The 17,926-nt window shown below is 46.8% G+C and overlaps 3 protein-coding genes across 7 annotated transcripts in view; 1 reads left to right on the top strand and 2 right to left on the bottom strand.

Annotated features, from left to right (window-relative positions):
• Gdap1 (ganglioside induced differentiation associated protein 1) overlaps positions 1 to 6,444 on the bottom strand; it is a 70,966-nt gene extending 64,522 nt beyond the window's left edge. The window contains exon 1 of the mRNA XM_033381964.1: positions 6,343 to 6,444. Within this exon, the coding sequence (XP_033237855.1) occupies positions 6,343 to 6,348 (6 nt within the window). The 5' untranslated portion in view covers positions 6,349 to 6,444. The remainder of the gene's footprint in view (positions 1 to 6,342) is intronic.
• On the top strand, positions 2,955 to 13,511 carry LOC4814077 (arginine-glutamic acid dipeptide repeats protein). 4 transcript variants are annotated; one of them, XR_004469804.1, is made up of 10 exons: positions 2,967 to 3,061; positions 3,551 to 3,676; positions 9,360 to 9,449; positions 9,578 to 9,768; positions 9,845 to 9,945; positions 10,001 to 10,115; positions 10,453 to 10,586; positions 10,661 to 11,990; positions 12,706 to 12,930; positions 12,997 to 13,511. XR_004469804.1 is itself a non-coding variant. In XM_033381962.1 (9 exons), exons 3-8 carry the CDS (start codon positions 9,410 to 9,412, stop codon positions 12,882 to 12,884), a joined length of 2,805 nt encoding a protein of 934 aa, XP_033237853.1. In that variant the 5' UTR covers positions 2,967 to 3,061; positions 3,551 to 3,676; positions 9,360 to 9,409; the 3' UTR covers positions 12,885 to 12,930; positions 12,997 to 13,511. The 4 variants fall into 4 exon arrangements, 3 of the variants coding, with proteins under 3 accessions (XP_001354268.3, XP_033237853.1, XP_015042464.2); XM_033381962.1 differs by having other exon boundaries at positions 10,661 to 12,930; XM_015186978.2 differs by having other exon boundaries at positions 2,979 to 3,061; positions 3,581 to 3,676; positions 10,661 to 12,930.
• On the bottom strand, positions 6,354 to 17,151 carry mus301 (mutagen-sensitive 301). 2 transcript variants are annotated; one of them, XM_015186977.2, is made up of 8 exons: positions 16,280 to 17,151; positions 15,762 to 16,214; positions 15,494 to 15,699; positions 14,838 to 15,440; positions 13,870 to 14,751; positions 13,661 to 13,795; positions 13,513 to 13,602; positions 6,354 to 6,492 (listed from the first exon to the last, which is right to left on the bottom strand). In XM_015186977.2, the coding sequence occupies exons 1-7, from the start codon at positions 17,079 to 17,081 to the stop codon at positions 13,525 to 13,527; spliced, it is 3,159 nt and encodes a 1,052-aa protein (XP_015042463.2). In that variant the 5' UTR covers positions 17,082 to 17,151; the 3' UTR covers positions 6,354 to 6,492; positions 13,513 to 13,524. The 2 variants fall into 2 exon arrangements, with proteins under 2 accessions (XP_015042463.2, XP_001354267.3); XM_001354231.4 differs by lacking the exon at positions 6,354 to 6,492 and having other exon boundaries at positions 13,405 to 13,602.
• Positions 17,152 to 17,926: the final 775 nt, after the last annotated feature.

A 17,926-nucleotide genomic window follows, 5' to 3' on the forward strand; every position in this document is an offset into this window, starting at 1 on the left:
ATTGATATAAATAACAATTGGTATTATCTGATCTTTTGGAGATGTGGCTTGGGCATGCCTTATGTGCCAGTACCTCTACTTAGGTGTAAAGAACAGGACAGAGAGCGCCATTGCCTTAAAGAGTAAAGACTTTTTCTCCATCTTCGCCAAGCCCTCAGCTGTGCACAGAATATAAAGGGGCCGATGGTCTGAACAGCTTATTCTTCGACGGGGTTTGACGTCCTCCAATATGGCCTGTATCTTCTGAGCCTCGTCTTTAGCGGTCTCTGAGACAAAGACACGAGCCACCATTCTCCACCGGACTCTACGGAGTCCGGCGCTATGTCTTTTCTAGTATACCCATTGTATCGAATAAAGAATGAAGAGTCCTATAAAATTCTCTTAACAACCCATCAACTGTTCCGTGAGTGATCGCGGCTGTTGAGGTAGTTATATCGCAAAATTTGTTTATGAGTGGCCCCCAATACAATACCTAATTTTTTTCTCGTCCAAAATACAAAAACACTGTCGCACAGTGTTATTATTTGTCTGCACATTTTACGGCATCAGGAGACGACAGAAGAGCTTACATTAAAGGCTGTGCAAATCGGAAGCATAAATCTTTAGCTTCTCCCAGAGCTCCAGGCTCCACACTTTTCTTCGTAAAAGTTCCATTAGCCACCACATAAAATCTCCACAGACCAGAGCTAATCCGACTACCATTTGAGGCAAGTATTATAATAAAAATTACCCCCAAAAATTACTTTTTTATCAGGGGACTATCTAAAGCAGCGAAACATTAGTGGAACGATCGATCTGTAATGGTGCAGAGGAGGTAGTAGTAGGTTGTTGAAATGCTGGTTGGTTGCTTGGTTTGGTGGTTTTTTTTTTTTTGTCGACCAGTTAAGTTAAGTTAAGTTACAACACGTTGACGCTGACGTTGTCGCCGTCGCCGTCGCTGTCGCTGTCGCAGTCACCGTCGCAGACGCAGACGCAGACCCAGTGGTAGTGTGTGCTACCTGCAACTGCCACTGCCACTAATGTGGAATACCGGTTCAACAAACCGTTCAGCAACAAGCAACAAGCGACAGCCGACGAGCGGCGACCCACACACACAGTGCTCCCATTCTCATACAGATATGGGGAGAGACCAGATACAGTATATAGAGGAGTGGAGTAGGGAGTATGGAGCATGGGGTATCTGTGTAAGTGGAATGGATGAACGTGTAACTAGATCGGAGGCACACGCCGCAGCGGGCAGCACTCGACAATTCCATTCCGCATGCTACAGATACTCGTACGAGAAGCGGTTTTGGGTCTGTTCCAATTTGAATACCAAACAAACAAAAAAACAGTCGCCGACTTGAGTTCAATCCGCTTGAGTAGAGATTGCTTTTGGAATTGAGTTTAGTTTTTCCAAATTCAACTTTCACACACGGAACGAAACGCAGATGCAGATGCAGATGCAGTGCAGTGGCAGTGCAGTGGCAGTGTAGTGCACTGCAGTACTTTGTGACGCAATGGAGAGACAGAGGCGGAGATATGTACATACGTACATATATGCCATAATCCCCCCCATCGACTGATTGATTCCCCGAGCGAACAGAGTCTCGTTAATGCTTAGCATTATTTTGCATTCGTATCGAAATCCAAACTGCACTCCAAATGGCCTACGGCTGCGTCTGCTCGTCCAACATTTAATTGCTAAACGAAGCGAGCCACTCGAGCGGACCACGGACCGCGGACCATGCGGCGTATGCGCAATAATTCATGAGCCGTTTAAATTATTTTTGGTTTATTTTCGGTCTTGTGTGTGTGTGTGTGTGACTAATGCCTTGGCAGATGGCTTAGTGTCGGGGTTTTGGGCCAAGACTCGGTTCATTAATTGAACTGTAACCGTCATTTTGGATGGCTTTTTGCTATTGTTTCCCATTATGTCATTGCGGTCAGCGTCAGAGGAAAGGCGGAGGCAAAGGCATTCGAAGACTTGTACAAATACATCATGCATATTAGTTGGTAATCGATAATAGATCATGAGCAATTTGTTAAGTAATTTATAAACAGGGCGAACAAAAAGATCCAAAAGGGAATCATTGTCATCACAATTGTTCCTTGTCTCTCTTTAAATGAAATATTTCATTGCATTTCATTGTGTCCATGCCTTTAACATAATTTTAAAAGTATAAAAAACCTTCCATCAAAATTCCCTTAAAACAATAGTAACAATTATGCCACAAATTGCTCACTTTGGGGGGACAAGACAGGCATTAATTTTTGTTACATTTTTACCATATTTTGCAAGAAAAATGAGTCTGGGTAAAAAATCTTAATCAGTAAACCTGTTAAGCACGATTATCGAGCAGCGGCGCACACGAGGCCCGCTCCAAATGCAGAGCAAAGTCACAGGGAAAAGGCACAACAAGCCACACAGAAAAGCAAAAGAAGCAAAGACGCAAAGTCACAGAAGCAAAAGTACGGATCAAAGGTATAGAAGGTCTGTGCTTCTGCAAAAGTTCCAGAAGAAACGCTACTGTGCAAAAGCAAATATCATCATACAAGCATAAGCCATCAAAGTCACAAAAGCAAAGTCCTAAAAGCCAACTCAAAGAGAAGCAAAGACACAACATACAAAGACACGAAGAAAAGCTCAACCTCTAACTTTAAGTGAGAGAGCGAGAGCGAGAGAGAGGCGAGACTTATGCTTGCGCTCTACTGCTTTGCGGCTCTGCGGCTCTGCTGCTCTGCTGCTCTCTTCTGCTGCTTCTGCGGTGACAACGTGCAGAGCATGCGCAAAGCGCAAAGCCGCTGCCGATGCCGATGCCGATGCCGTCGAAGCGGCAATAAACCTGTTTCGAGTGGAGCATGCGCATGCGCGGTGGCCGCAGACGAACCAAAATTAGCGACGAAGAGAGCTTTCGGGGGTAGAAAAAGCAAAGGCAAAAGGCAAAAAGCAAAAAGCAAAACCGAATTCCCATTTTTGTGCCAACCTCGCGAGTTGGCCAATACGATCTGCAACTTCAGACTTCAGACTGCAAGCGGTCAGCCAGGTGAACGGCAGCGAACACAGCCCCTCTCGCATAAAGTAAGTGGGCGTGGCAAATACCGAGTGCATATCTATTTCCATTTGTGTGTGTGTCTTATGTTTTTTTTTTTTGCCCGTGTGTGCTGCAGTGAGAGATGTACAAATTATATAAAAATCATAATAAATCAGAGTTCCAATGGAATATTAAGTGCATATCGGGCTTCAAAAAATGTTTTGCCAAGTGCCGGAAAAAGTGCTGCAAAGTCAATGAATTCCTGCGGAAAAGTGCTGCCAAGCGACAAAACATATTCGAAAACTTAATCATTTTTAAAAAGAAATTAATGCAAAATCAGTTATAAAATGAGCAAAAACAACTATAAAAATTTCCACAAGACACAAACACAGATGGAGAGACGCAGACACACACACACACACACATGTAAAACAAAGAAAATTGCAATGAACAAATTGCTAGTGTGTGTGTGTGTGTGTGTGTGTGGATTTGTATCTGTGTTTTTGCGTCAGTGGCAATATTTATTGTTAATTTAGGGAATAAATTTCTTTACATCAAATTTATAGAAAAAACAAATAAAAATCAATAAGAGAAAAACTGGAAAAACCATTGAAGATTTCTGTGGATTATTTTGGCAGATATTTTTGGAGACCCAGAAAAGGGTACGTTCCTCAGATATGTACATGTACCTACGATTAAAAATATTTATAGATACCTACGAGTAGATAAGTCAAACACCTCCGTGTAGAGCCAACACCTTTTCCACAAAGCACAAAGCCTCCTCCTCGATCGACCATATCCGAGCATATCTCTCATGGCCAAAATATACAACCAGCGTTTTGCAAACTCAAAAATGATCTCAGGCGTTGCTAATTATTGCTTTGCGCCTTGTACAATACCTAGGTAGTATATTGTTAGCCGCCCCCCTCACTTGGGGGCTGGCCCTCCTCTTTGTTAGCCCCGTGCTACAGTTTGTTGGCTGTTTACTGCGCATCTTCAGCGAACACCAAACACCAAGGCAGCAACAGCAGCACCAGCAGCAGCAACACCACGAATATGGCCAACAAAACTGAGCCAAGATTTTACTTTCATCATCGCGACCATCAAGCGACCAACAGGCAACAAACAGCAGCAGCAGGCAGCAGCAAGCAGCAGCAACAAATGAAATTTTGAAATTTTACTTTCATCCATCTCTCGTCTCGTCTCGTATCGTCCCGCCTCGTCTCGTCTTGAAAAACGACGTTTTGTGCATTTTATTTGGCCGCTTTTCACTCTCCATTTCTTTGGTCTTTGTACTTTTTTCACAATTACGAAAATATAGCACTAATATTTTGTTAATTGCATCCAGTATGCTGACGAGTACTCGTACTCGTACTCGTACAGTGTTTCTTGGTTTTCTCTTGGGAAACTGAACCCTCTTCGGCGGGTCAGGCAGAGAGCCCACCACATCCACATCCCAGCATCGGATCGGATCGGATCGGGGACAACCGGAATGGGCGATTAAAACTTATTTGTGGAACAGCTTCAGCAACTTTGAGACAGAAAAAAACAAGCACAAATTGATTTTGGATTCGGTTTCGGACTTGGATTTGGACTTGGATTTGGATGTGGATGTGGCGGCAAAAAGGAAACTTAGTTTTCACTTGCCGCCATCGCACATCGCACATGGCACATGGCACATGGCATGGCATCGCATCGCATCGCATCGTCGGTGTGTCAGCGACACGAAGATGCTGTTCGAGATGCAAACAGCTGCAGGGAAAATGCATAAAGCAAATCGGCTGGTAGGCACTTGAGTTATGCTTGAGTTAACCTGAATATTTAGATGATAGATGGGGTCTAATTGGATGATTTTCCCCAAGGGGCTATATTAAAAGCCCAAATTGTGGCGAAAGAATGATGTCAGACTCACATGGACTCAATTGGTATTCTCGAGCAGCATTCGCTTGTGCGTACCGAGTCCCGATGGAAGCAGTTGGGAGCTGGTACTAGAATGACTATTTTTATATTCCAAGTTTCCCATTCAAATGCATTTCCTTTTCAAAACATTCGAAAACGATCTTCCTACTTGTCTTAAGCCTTCAAGGTAGAGTTTCTTTCTAGAAGGAATCCATAAAATCTATTCAAGAGCACAGGTTTGAATGGATATTCCCCACTAGTTCTTGGAACTGAGATAAATATGATATTTTGCCAAGGCAAAATGCTTTAATTTAAATGTTTTAGCAATCAAATTAGACAAATTAATATTAAGTCTAATCAAGACGCGTTATGGTCTGGTGAACCAACAAATTTTCTGCCCAATTAAGAGCTCAAGCCTTCAAACAGGAAACCGCTTCTTCCAAAATTTATGGGATATATAATGCCAACTGAACCATGCAAAAATACACAATTTCCGAGATGAATAAAACAAAAAACATCGATTCCATCAGGCGCCATCAGGCGCCATCAGGTGCCATCAGGTGCCGTCAGGGGCCAGGGAATGGAGATGAGATCTCTGTGGTGCACACAGAAAAGGCGACCTTGAAAGTACCAAAAGCGAAGCGAAGCTCGGCTCGGGCTCTCATAACAGCTTATAAAGATGCTAATTTCCTATGACAACCAGCGACATGGCGACCTGTCTTGGCCAGCTGGCAAAACTGGCTAAAAGAAGAGAGAGAAGAGGAATGGGGCAGAGGAAAGACAGATGATTGCGGACTGAAGGAAAACAAAAAAACTTGTCAACGACTTCTGTTTCTATCGTGCAACCGGATTGGGGCAGCAACTGGAGCTATAATAATCCCCCCCATGAAACACAAAACCCGTTGCTGACGTCGAAGAAATTTCAGATGAGAATTAGATGCAAATGAAAACGAGAGTTTGTAGAGAGGCTCTAGACGGTCTAGACGGTGCGATGCTGCCTTTGGCCATGGACATGCCTGGTGCCAGAATCAAATACAAATACAAATACAAATATAGAAACTCATTAAATTGTGCATTGTGTATATCTTGTGTGTGGTGCGGGGTGTGGGGTGTGGGAGTCAAAAAACAACCGAAAACAACCTTCGAGGCAACTAATTCTAGAAGAGAATCTTGAATCTTTGTTGGGAAAATTTGCAAAACTTCAAGAAAAAACATTTCAAGCAACGAGGTGGCCATAAAACAATACAAATATGAAATTCAAATGGCACTATTAGGTCTTGGGTATTTCTAAACCAGATAGATCTACATTTTATTGGAGTATATTTCCGTTCATTGTACTGCAAGATGATCCATCAATTAATTCCGAACACAAAACCACCAACAATACCAATCAGAAATAACAAAAAAAAAAATGAACAAAAAAACTTACCGGCATTTGTCATCGTGCTTAGCCTTGAATTTGAACTTGGCCAAGACAATACGGGTGGGACCTGCTCATCGAGACTCAGACAATTTATTGTCGTGCTCTCCGGTCTGCTCTTTTTGGAGTCTGTGAGTCTCTGAATCTCGAATCTGTGGGCTGTAAAAGATTAGATGCCAACAGAAATTAATACATCAATATTTCATTTATGGGCCCATTCACTGCACTAAATCTGAACAAAAGCCATGCCATAAACATAATACTTTGTTTAGCGCGAAAGCGATTTATCACTAATATACGAAGACAGCTAATGGCTAAGGCCGGCCTTAACTTAGAGCCAAGACGAGGCGGCTTCAAGTGTACATAGAAGGCAAAAACGGACGCCAGAATGATTGATGGCAGCTTTTCAGTGAGGAGGAGGAGGAGGTATGAGGTGGGGGCCTAAAAGGGCTTAAAAGTAGGTCTAAGAGTATATTTTGACAGAAAGGAATCATTAGATTCCGTACTCCACCAAGCTGAGGATTGCTAAGCGCAAATCTGAGGCAGAAACGCTACTTAACCGACCGAGGGACGCTGCCGCATGACGCGCGACACGAACACGTACAGGATCTCTTCATACTTCATTCACGTTTATTCGTGTTAAATGAAACACGAGATTCCAATCTTCATAAACTTTGCAAGTGGGTAAATCTAGTCAAATACAAATGCTCCCTTTCCAAGGGAGTTGCAGTCAAAGATGATCAAAGAATGTATACCACAACTGGGCTTCGAAAAGAGCTCTAAGCTGGGTTCCTAACTCTGGTACTAACTCAAACGAATACTGACAAACGTGTACAATTCTTGGCATTGCGCACTCGCAGGAGCGCCAGAGAGCCCTTTGGCATTTCCAGGCGTGTAGACGTTTATTTCCATTGAAATTGTTATCTCAGCAAATAACCATAGAGCCCCACACAACCATTATCATATTTTGTCAGAGGGCGGAGATACATATGTACATACATATATAGTATATCTGAACAAACAGAGTCACAGCCCACGCAGGGAGACGAAATGTCAAAAAGTGCAAACCAGCTAAAAGCCACAAGCCGACGACTGACGGACGGACAGACATCAAATCCAATCAAATCTCCACTTAAAATGCACGACACACATTTTGTTTAAACAACAACAGACACAAAAACAGGGTGTGAGCGGCAACATCTTTGGACCTCCGATGAGGCATAAAATTTGAGCAAAAATTGTGCCATGAATAAACTGAGGAGTCGGGGAGTCGAGGAGTCGAGGAGCGGCGGATTCGGATTCGGAGGCGGAGGCGGAGATGGAGGAACGTCCTCTTGAGTGCTCAAGGAAACCCCATAAAAACAATGCATAATAAATCCATTTCCAAAGGCAGCCAAAAGGTGCATTCAAGTCTGTTTATCGACTGCCAAATTACAATGCTCCAATGATGATCTTCTGGTGGGGTGGCGTGGTGGCGTGGTGGCTTGATGGCGGGGCCAAGCGTTTTGCATTCAATTTTTGTGTGGACGAAAACGGAGCGAAGCCCCCAAGAGTTCGCTCGAAAAAACGCATTGGAAATGAAAGTGATTGCTGGCTGTTCGTTCGCTTTTCAATTTGTTATAGTTATGCATTGTGTTTGTATTATGTGGTCGCTCGGTCGCCAGTACTTATTTATTTGCTGTGGCTGCTACCCTTTCAATTTCGCCCGAAACCAAACGAGTACGGGTACGGGTACGGGCACGGGCACGGGGCGCTCTCCTTACGTAAGGTTCCCCGCCAAAGTGACATTGAAGGCTGCTGCCAAAGCTAATTATGCAATTACCCCCGCCCCTCCCCCGACACCCGATAGCCGACACCTGAGACGGAAATCGGAAAGTGAAGCTGATTGGAAGTACTTGTGCACAATGAATGCGTGTGTTTACACACCAAGCACATAATATGTTGTATTTAGTTAATGGAACACTTAGCGAAGAATGAGATGAGTAATCGCCTGGAGGCTGCGAATGGCTTGGGTGGTCACGCGTCATGCGGCAGGGCCCCTCAGTCGAGAGATGGCCTGCGTTTCTGCCTGAGATGCGCCAGTAACCATCTTTGGATGTTTCACGCTGAATTTTCATCATCTATCTAGGTATATCTCCTTTTCAACTTAAATTTCAAATAAATTCTTATGTGAACTATAGAATGCACTGGTAGGGTTCTGTTTCTTGCTTTATAAAGACAAGAGTTTGAATAAATTACCCAAAATTGACTGAATTTTGGTGGAGAATCCACAGAGATATACCATTGAAGTAACTAGTGGTTAAGGGAGACTATTGGATCATTGTACGTATAGAAGATTCAGTAAGCCATATATAGTACATACATATGTGTATAAGCTCTAGACATCTGACACTATTTATTTTGTTTTTGCACTATCGGGCATTCTCTTCTTCACTTTTTGTTTGGCTTGGGCGTCTGCCTCTCTGGAATAAAGTCTCAGACAATTGGGAGCAGTCCCATGTACCATTTACAATGTCTAAATTAACAAATGAAGGAGTAAATGATCAAAATAATATTTAATGATTAGCTTTCTTTAGCATTTTGGTGCATAAGAAACCCCTTCCTCCAAGCATTTTCACTTCTTCTCCAAAAACCTTTTGCAAGTAGAGTCGAAAAGAAAATTCGAAACCCCAAAACCAAGCAAAGAACACTTTCTACAACCAATTTTGGATAGAATGCATTTCTGTGCCGTCTTCAAAATCCGCCGTCGACCGACTTGATTGACAGCCGCAGAAAGTAGCGTTAATCCAGAGAACGTGTCTGGAATCACAATCAATGCGCAGAACTTAGGGCCCTAAGGCCGAATGGGGGGCGGGGGAGCGGGGGAGAGAGCTCCAGCAGACAATTCTTTGTTTCTTTTGTGTTTTTTAAGCGTTCAACGACTTGTCTAGAACATAAATCTTTCCTCGAGGGTGTGGTGGCTATGGCTAATGGTTATTTTTGAAATTCTTATGTAATATTTGTGTGGTACTATCGCTTCATTTCAGTTGAGACACAAGTGGTGGTATATCCCCGAGAGATCAGCGAAACCTTCAAGATGAAAAGCGCCAAGCGCTGGCTGTTCATGACAGCAACAGGTGAGAGGATAGCCGAGTAAAAAACACCCATATAATCGTGTTATTCGTTATTCGAACGGGTTCCTGTCCTGGGGATTATGCAACTTTTAAGCTGTGGAATTTATTTCGATTTCGATTCCGCCTTTCAGTGCTGCTGCTGAGCCTACTGGCCTGCTCAGAGGCTGCCCTGCCCTTCAAAAAGGTCTCCATTGCCAAGACACCCGCCTTCACGAGCAGCACCACCACCACCAGCACCAGTACAACCACAGAGGACACACCCGTCGAGGAGGAGGACACCCCGGTGCCCAGTGGCGAGGGCGGCAGCAGCGACGTTCCCAAGGTGAGCGATAGGAAGTTGGGGAAGACTATTCCCATGGCTAACGCGGGTATTTATGGTGTAAACTCTACCCTTCCAGGCGGACAATAACACTCGTACGTCGACAAAGAACTCCAAACTGACGGGCATTCCACAAATCGATTACATCTGGGATCCGAATCTTCCCAGGGAATTGAATGGGTAAGCATTTAGAGCAAGGCCAGCGAAGAGAATGCAGAATGTACCCCCTCCACAGGTACAATCTTTCGACTTATCCCTTCCTTTCGACGGTGCCGCCCATGGATGAGATTCACTTCAAGTGCGAGGGCCTCCACGATGGTTTCTATGCTTCCATTGAGTACAAATGTCAGGTGAGAGCCAAGATGGGACAGAGGACAGGGGACAAGGGACACGGGACACGTGACCTTGTCCGTAACACAAACAATAGGATTTCCTCCACTGCCAAAAGCCACTAAAAAAAAAAAACAAAACCCTATGTGCATGTCCAGTAATTTCTCTTTTTCAACGTTCAACGACGGGTTTACGTTTACGTGACGCCAAAACTCGTTTACGCTTCGATCTTGACCTCAAAATCGGAATTTTGTTTTGCCAGACGCTAAGCGATAAACGCTAAACGCTAAACATTGGGATTAGTTATGGCCAAATAATGGCATTACTAACATCTTGGACAACACCATCTCGTTGTAGATCTACCATCATTGCGTCTACGGGATACGGCACGATTTTCTGTGCGCCAATTTCACGGCGTTCGATCAGCGGACATTCATCTGTCACTTTGCCTCCGATGTGGACTGTGAGGGATCCCAAAAGTACTGGAACAGGTAAAGCATGCATAGCATATATCTTTATAGAACGTTGAAGAAAAAATCGATCCTAAATGTTCATGTATTTTCAGGAACGATGCACTCTATATGGCTACCACCACCACATCCACGACTACCACAACCATTGCACCGCCACCCACGCAACCGGCAGCACCGCGTCGTCGTCTGCAGAGGCCACAGCGACCCCTGAGGCGGCCGTACAACCGGAGACCCATCGATGACTACTACTACGATGAGGAGGATCAGTACGAGGACGAGTACTACGAGCGACCGACGCGCAGGCACAAGACCAGACCGCGTCATCGCAAGCCCCAGGTGGAGGTGGACTACGAGGACGAGTACGAGGAGAAGCGGGTCGAGGCCGAAAAGCCGGCAAGACGCAACCGAAATCGGTACAGGGATGAGGAAGAGTCCCTGGACGAGGACTACGAGGAGCGGCCGGCAATCAGAAGAGGAAAACCTACGCCGGGACCAGCTGGAAGGAAGGTGTCGCCGCCTCGAAAGCCCGGTCGAGCGGAGGAGCGACGCAGCTTCAATGAGGACCGGCCTCTGGCCAGGCGTCGCAGCAACGAGAGGCGTACCACGCCGTCATCCGCCATCGACGATCTCGATGAGTACGAGAAGCCCTACGGGGGCACGGACCAGGAGGAGGCTGCCGAGGAGCAGACGCCGCAGAAGGTGAAGACCACACCGAAACCTCTCACGGAATATATCACTCCCAAAGCGGCAGCCGCCTCTGTGTATGCCCGTCCCAGGGCTCCGCCGAAGATCGCCCGCCCAGTGCCCATAACCGAGAAAAAGAAGTACTCCTATCCGGTGCAGAAAAACACGGCCACCGCCCAGCCGCCGTCTGGGAATGGGCAGGAGGAGGAGGACTACTCCCAGGAGCAGGCGCAGGAGGATGACTACGAGCAACCACCTCCGCCACCGCCGGCCAGGAACATTCCCCGACGACGCACTGCAGCGCCCAGGGCCGAGCAAAAGCCCACACGAACCACGCTGCGGAAGCCCGTGACGGACAAGAAGCCGCTCGAGGAGGATTACGATGAGCCGGCCGAGCAGCCGGAGCCACCGCGCAAGCGGAAGCGTCCACTGGCTCCCCGATCCCGCGCCCCAGCGCCCGATGTGGACTTCGATGACGAGGACTACGAGGAGAGCCTAGCGCCTGCGCCAGTGGCAACAGCAGCTCCAGCACGTGGCATCCTGAGAAGTCGCTCAAAGGCAACGACCACAAGAAAGCCAATAGCGCCTCGACCCCGGCAACCCATCGTCGAGGAGGAGGACACGGCTGAGCCCATCATCAGCGAGGAGGAGGCGCCCGCATCCGCGATTGCGCCCAGAACGAGAGCAAATTCCCTAAGCGGAAGGACGGCACCTGGCAAACCACAGCGCCCCTCTTCGGTACGTGTGGTCAAGCGACCCTTCCTGCCCTCCCGGGGCGGAAGCCCCTATCTGCCGCGCGGCCTTCAGCCGGTGGGCGTGGCCCTGAAGCCAGTGCCGCCAGTGACGACAGACAGCACGCCCATCGACATGGGTTCGACCATCTCGGGGGTGCGTTTGCTGGAGCACGGGGCACCGCTGCTGCGAGGACGGCCCGACAGCAGCGAAGACGAGGTGGAGGAGGAGGAGGAGGACGACGATGAGGGGGCGCCTCCGTCTCCGAGTCCGCCACGTACCACGCTGCCGCCTCGCAGCGCCCTGCCGGCCACGCCCAAGCAGCAGCAGCAGCAACAGCCGCCGAAACTGAATCTCGACGAGCTCTACGAGAACGACTACGATGTCACGCTGAACGATGCGCTCGATCCCACGCTTAAGCCGCTCTCGCCATTGCCACAGCATCAGATTCAGATTCAGCATTCGCATCCGCTTCCGTATCAGCCACAGCAACAGCAACAGCCGCAGGGTCGTCCCTATGCCAGTGCCTATGCAGCTCCTACTGGTGGCAGCTCCGCCTCATCCGCCTACAATCCATTCGCCTATCAGCAACAGTATCAGCATCCGAATCATCCGCAGCAATCATCAACATCCGCTTCAGCATCAGCATCCGCATCAGCTCAATCCCAAACGCAATCGCAGCCAGCGAGCTACCATAGTGATTCCTATTTCTCATCGACAGATATACGCCGGCGGGCTATTGTCCCGTCGCAAGCCGCGCGTCCACATCGACACGAATACGCTGCTCCCAGAGGACCAGCCGCCGGAGGAGCTGGACCAGGCGCCGGCCCAGGAGTGAGTCATCACCATCAAATGGGCGGACGGATTGCCCAGCATTTCTACGATGACTTTGCCTATTGAATGCGGGATACGAACGAGGTCTGTGTGTGTGTGTGTGTGTAATAAGGTGAGTAGGATCGGGATCCCTCTTGTTCCATTCCCATCTAATATGATCTCCCTTTTTGGCTTGCAGTTTCTTCAGCTGTAAATAAGTTTCCCCCAACCCCAAGAGCACCCAAGAGCACCCAAGAGAACCCAAGAGACCCCAATCAACCCCAATTGAAGAGGAGTGGAAGGATTCGTGTCCCCTACTTTAGTCTACTCGTAATTCCCATAAGGTTAAGAGAAGAACTTAACTCCTTACTTATAATACCTATATGATACATTGTATAATACTCAATTGTCGTGATAGTAGCCGGGACAAAACACGTTTGCGCATTTGTCTGTCTAACTCTATATCTGTTGTCAGTATCCTAACATCCTTCAACAGCCTCCCATCAACAAGAGACAAGCAGCATTCAGCAGCAGGAAGAAAGACCAGCAGAACAGCGGCGCGGCCAATGATGTCCTTAATGTACATTTAGTGAGAAAAGCAATTTACTTAAATTCCTAATTTAAATTCTGTAATATTTGTAAGCTTTGTCCAGAGAGAACTTAAGTCCGAGTGCTTAACAACTAAATAATAAAAACACAAATGGAAAACACTCACTTAAACCTATTCCTAATCATTTGAGCGCAGGCAGACCTTTAGATTCTCCGTTTCCTCCTCCAAATGATCAAGTTTTTTCATCAAAATGATCTGCAAAACAAATACAGTATCAATAAGAGATGTGACATGGGTAAAAAGCCCATACAACCTTTGCTGCGGAGACGATTTCCGTAGCCACTCTCAAAGGCATATGCTCTACAGTTTGCACTAAAGTCATGGGTCGTATCTTGGCTATATCCTCGATGGTTCTAAGGCCCGCTGCATATAGCTGCTTGGCGCGATTCTGAAAGATCAAGCAGAGATTAAACCGAATGAAATGTCAGATATTTCAAAGGTGCACCGCACTGGTGGTCTTACAATTTTAACACCAGGCAGCTCCATGAGTGGCTCTAGTTCTACCGTGCCGCAGCGATCCATTTTGTGAAGGACGCGTTCGAACAATGGCTTGTAACACCAGAACTCTTCCATTTCGTCGCACAGCCGGACAAGGGCACTGGAGGCAGCAATCGACTGGCTGATGAGGTGCTGCAGAGTGCCACGCTCCACGTTGTATTTGCAAGAGACTGTCGGCAGCGGCAAGAGATCCAGAATATCCGACAGGATAAGCACTTTGTAGAGGCGATTCAGTTGCTGGGCCATGGGACCCTGCACCGACTGCGTCTTGAAGAGCCTGGCCGCATGGGCCTCGGTGAAGCCGAGCTGCTTGAACAGCGCCTGCGATTCGGTGCGCAGCGCGGAGTAGACGTTGAACAGAATGCTGGCATCGGCGGGGAACAGCTCATCACCTCGCTCATTCGAGTTGAAGCACACCACCAGATACAGGAGATGCGAGTAGCTGTTGAGAATCAGCTGCTTCTGGGCCTGCTTCAGTTCGCGGTGAATGGCGCTGGCCCGCTTGTAGTCAATGCCCGCCTTGAAGGCAGCCCGTCCAATATTGGTCAACTTAAAGCGCGTGGACTGGCCAATGAATAGGCGGCGATCGCCAGCGGGACGAGTGCTTTGGTTCACATCCTGTGTGGTAATAATATCCGTACAGTTCATCTTTAGCTTGGCTGCAGGCGACTCTGTCAGCTGCAGCACTTTGTTCTTGAACATTTCGCGGAGTATGCGGAGAACCAGCTCGTCCACGGCCACCTCCAGGGCATTAGCCTGCACCGCAAGGAGAGTGCTGTTCACCAGGCGATTCAAATCGCGACGGCATTCGGCAAGATTAAGGCCAATCACGCTCAAAATAAGCGACTAGAAAGGTGACATTAATAATCATGAGTATATGCATGTTTGAAGGAAGCCATTACGCCTTAGAATTCATTTTATTATATACTTGCCTGCAGTCCCACGGCCTCCTGCTGATACAACGAACTGAGCGCCTTGTCCATTGGTGAAAAGAGCATTTGGCCAACCTGCAGATTGTCCTTGCTCTGGGCAATCAAAATACTCTCGCCCGCCTCGCCCAAGCCAGCACGTCCGGCTCGTCCTACCATTTGCTTGTACTTGCACAGAGTCATGAATTCCTGGCCCACGTAGGGAGCGCGGATGATGACACGCTTGGCTGGCAGATTCACACCCGCAGCCAGGGTGGAGGTACAGCAGATGACGGTGACGACGCCAAAGCGATAGGCAGTCTCTATATACCTGCGCTCGTCGGTGGTTAAGCCTGAGTGATGATAGGCAATGCCGTAGGGCAGAGTTTTGGCCAGAACAGGGCTAAGAACGCCGCAAATCTTGTCCAAGGCATCCATGAGATCAGCCTTCTCGCTGCGGCGATGCTCGAAGAACTTCTGCTTGGGCACAATGCGACTCAGCAGCAGGGCCACATTCTCGCAGTTCTTGCGGCTGGGGCAGAACACCAGACAGCAATGCTCTGGGGCACACTCGCTGATCAGGCCAGCCAAATGATCAGGATCCGCACGCTTCACAGCTTCGCTGTACTGTAGAGAGAAAATATATTAGAGCTGTTACATTTTTGGTTAACTTTACTCACATTAAAGTCGAGCGTGCGATTAGGGACAAATATTTCTTCGAGGGTATGGCCAGCCGAGTTGATCTCCAACAAATCGGAGCCACATTTGATGTACTCTTTCAGTTCCACGGGGCGAAAGCCGCGCGTATAGACATCGGCATTGAGAAAGGCCGAAATCTCGCTTAGGTTTCCTATCGTTGCACTCATGCCCACAATTTGAATATTTGCTAAGGAAAGTCCCAGTGGAAGCTTGTACATAAATTACGGCTCATAAACCCATGCCACCTACCATTCAAAAACATTACTTTGGTGAGAAACGCCTCAAGGGTGGCACCGCGTCCGCGTTCGCCAATCAAATGAAGCTCATCGACCACCACCAGGCCTATTTCATGGGGACGTTGGACATCTATCAAGCTGTCCATCAGCACGGCTCCTTTTTCGATGGAGGCAATAAACAAGCTCCGCCTCTTGCGACGAGGCTCTGGCGGGCATTTTCCCTTGCCAGCCGTATATTCATCGACAATAAAATCCAAGTCAATGGCAAACGGCGACATGGCGCTGACCTTCTCCTGGACAATCGAAACATATGGCAATATGAACAACACATTGCGCTCCTGACACAGCAGTTCGCGCAGCATGAGAATCTCCGCGACTAGGGTTTTTCCCCCGCTGGTGGGAAGGGCGTAGATTAGATTCTTTCGCTGCCGTATTGCCGGTAAATTTAGGCATTCGTCCTGCCATTCTGTAAAGTAAACCAAAATATGTGATGGTATCGGTTTGGGACCTTGTTAATACAAAATTCCATACCATACAGGCTCTTGATGCCCTTGTGTTCCAGTATCATTTTCTTGACCTTATCCGGCAGTCCATAGAAGTCGCCCTTGCTGGGAAAGTCGTGTTCGGAAAGGCTCTTCGCTTCAAAGTCGGCAAAGGCTTGAGTCTCCCAATTGATTGGGTCGAGTATTGATTGGTTCTTAAGCTCCTCACAGGTCGCGTATTGCGTGCCATGCACTATACCCTCAATGGTGGACATGGACTCGTCGCTGGCCGGAGGCAACGATTTCTCTGGTTTCACTGGTGTCTTGGGGTTGGGCACTTTGAATGCGACTGCATCGAGGAAAAGTTGTGTATTCTGAGCAATTGGTTCACTGAAGTCTTCGGCACCGTGGAATATATCCTCCATTTCAGCAATGCTTAGATCAAGCAGATTGATCTGCTTGAACACGCTGCCGGCATCCTCCTCTATCGCCAGATCAATCTGGTTTTCTTTAGATGCAGCATTGCATTCGTGTCCTTGCTCTTGCTGGGGTCTCTGGGTGCTGGGAAATGATACATCAGCAAAAAGGCCATCGTCCGATTCACTCCGTTGCAACTCCGTTGGTTTGTTGCTCGTCTGCGCCTGTGTTCCGAAGAGCTCCTCATTTCGGCCGCTAAGAAGATCCTCAAGCTTTGCATTAGAGAAGAAACTCTCCTCGTCACTGTCTGGCCAAAAGAGGCTCTCGCTGCAAAAGCGTTTGCTATTGCCAGCATCCCTATGATTTTCTTCAGTTATATCAAGTGCCCTTTTGTTTGCAATTCGATCATTATTCTTTTTTTGCTGATCAGACATATGTAAATTTTTCGCGCTCGTGTGACTAGTGGACTTATCGATCAAATATACCGTCCGACCCTTGGAAATATACCGAAACACACCATCTCATTTAGAAAATATACCGTAAATATACTGACGAATTCAAGTTCTATATTTCTCGTTTTTGATCTTCCTTCGAATATTAATATCTATATAGAACATTAAGCCATTCCCACATAATTTCATCCGATTAATGAATCTATTTTCTAATTGACTGGCTTATTCTAAATACATGCTTTTATTGCGTTGTGCGTAAAAAAGGTTTGAGCGAAAATGGTCAAACAAAAAAAAATGTTTTAGCGAAATGGGTCACACAAAAAAACGAAAGAGAATAGTCGTTCATATTGTTCAATTTAGAGATTCCGTTGAATAATGCTGGCTAACTAAAACCCTCAATTGTCAATTGTTGCTGGCATTTGAAGACTTGTTGCTTGTCAACAGGAGTATGGCCATTTGTATACCCTATTTATTTAATTTTATATAAAGATACTGTTTTCCAAACTGTTTTAAAACGTAATTAATAAATACATTTTCTCAAATTGATATGTTTTAGACGTATTCATGCATTTAATTAGTTTCCTGTATATCCTGATCCCGATACCTTTAAAACAGAGACTGAATAGTTTCTGCATAGATTGGAGCCTGAAATGCCAAACATTGTCTCCATTCTATAATATCCTTTTTTCCTATAGAAAATGGTGTCTTTTTTCAAAATGCATATTTTTGTTTGTTTTGCAAATTCAAAATTTGTAATTTTTTGTGTGGTATGGTACCACCATACAGTATATATACCACAGAAGGGCGAACAAAGCTATCGATGTCTC

The sequence above is a fragment of the Drosophila pseudoobscura genome, chromosome X (assembly GCF_009870125.1).
Source record: "Drosophila pseudoobscura strain MV-25-SWS-2005 chromosome X, UCI_Dpse_MV25, whole genome shotgun sequence".
Taxonomy (NCBI): Eukaryota; Metazoa; Arthropoda; class Insecta; order Diptera; family Drosophilidae; genus Drosophila; species Drosophila pseudoobscura.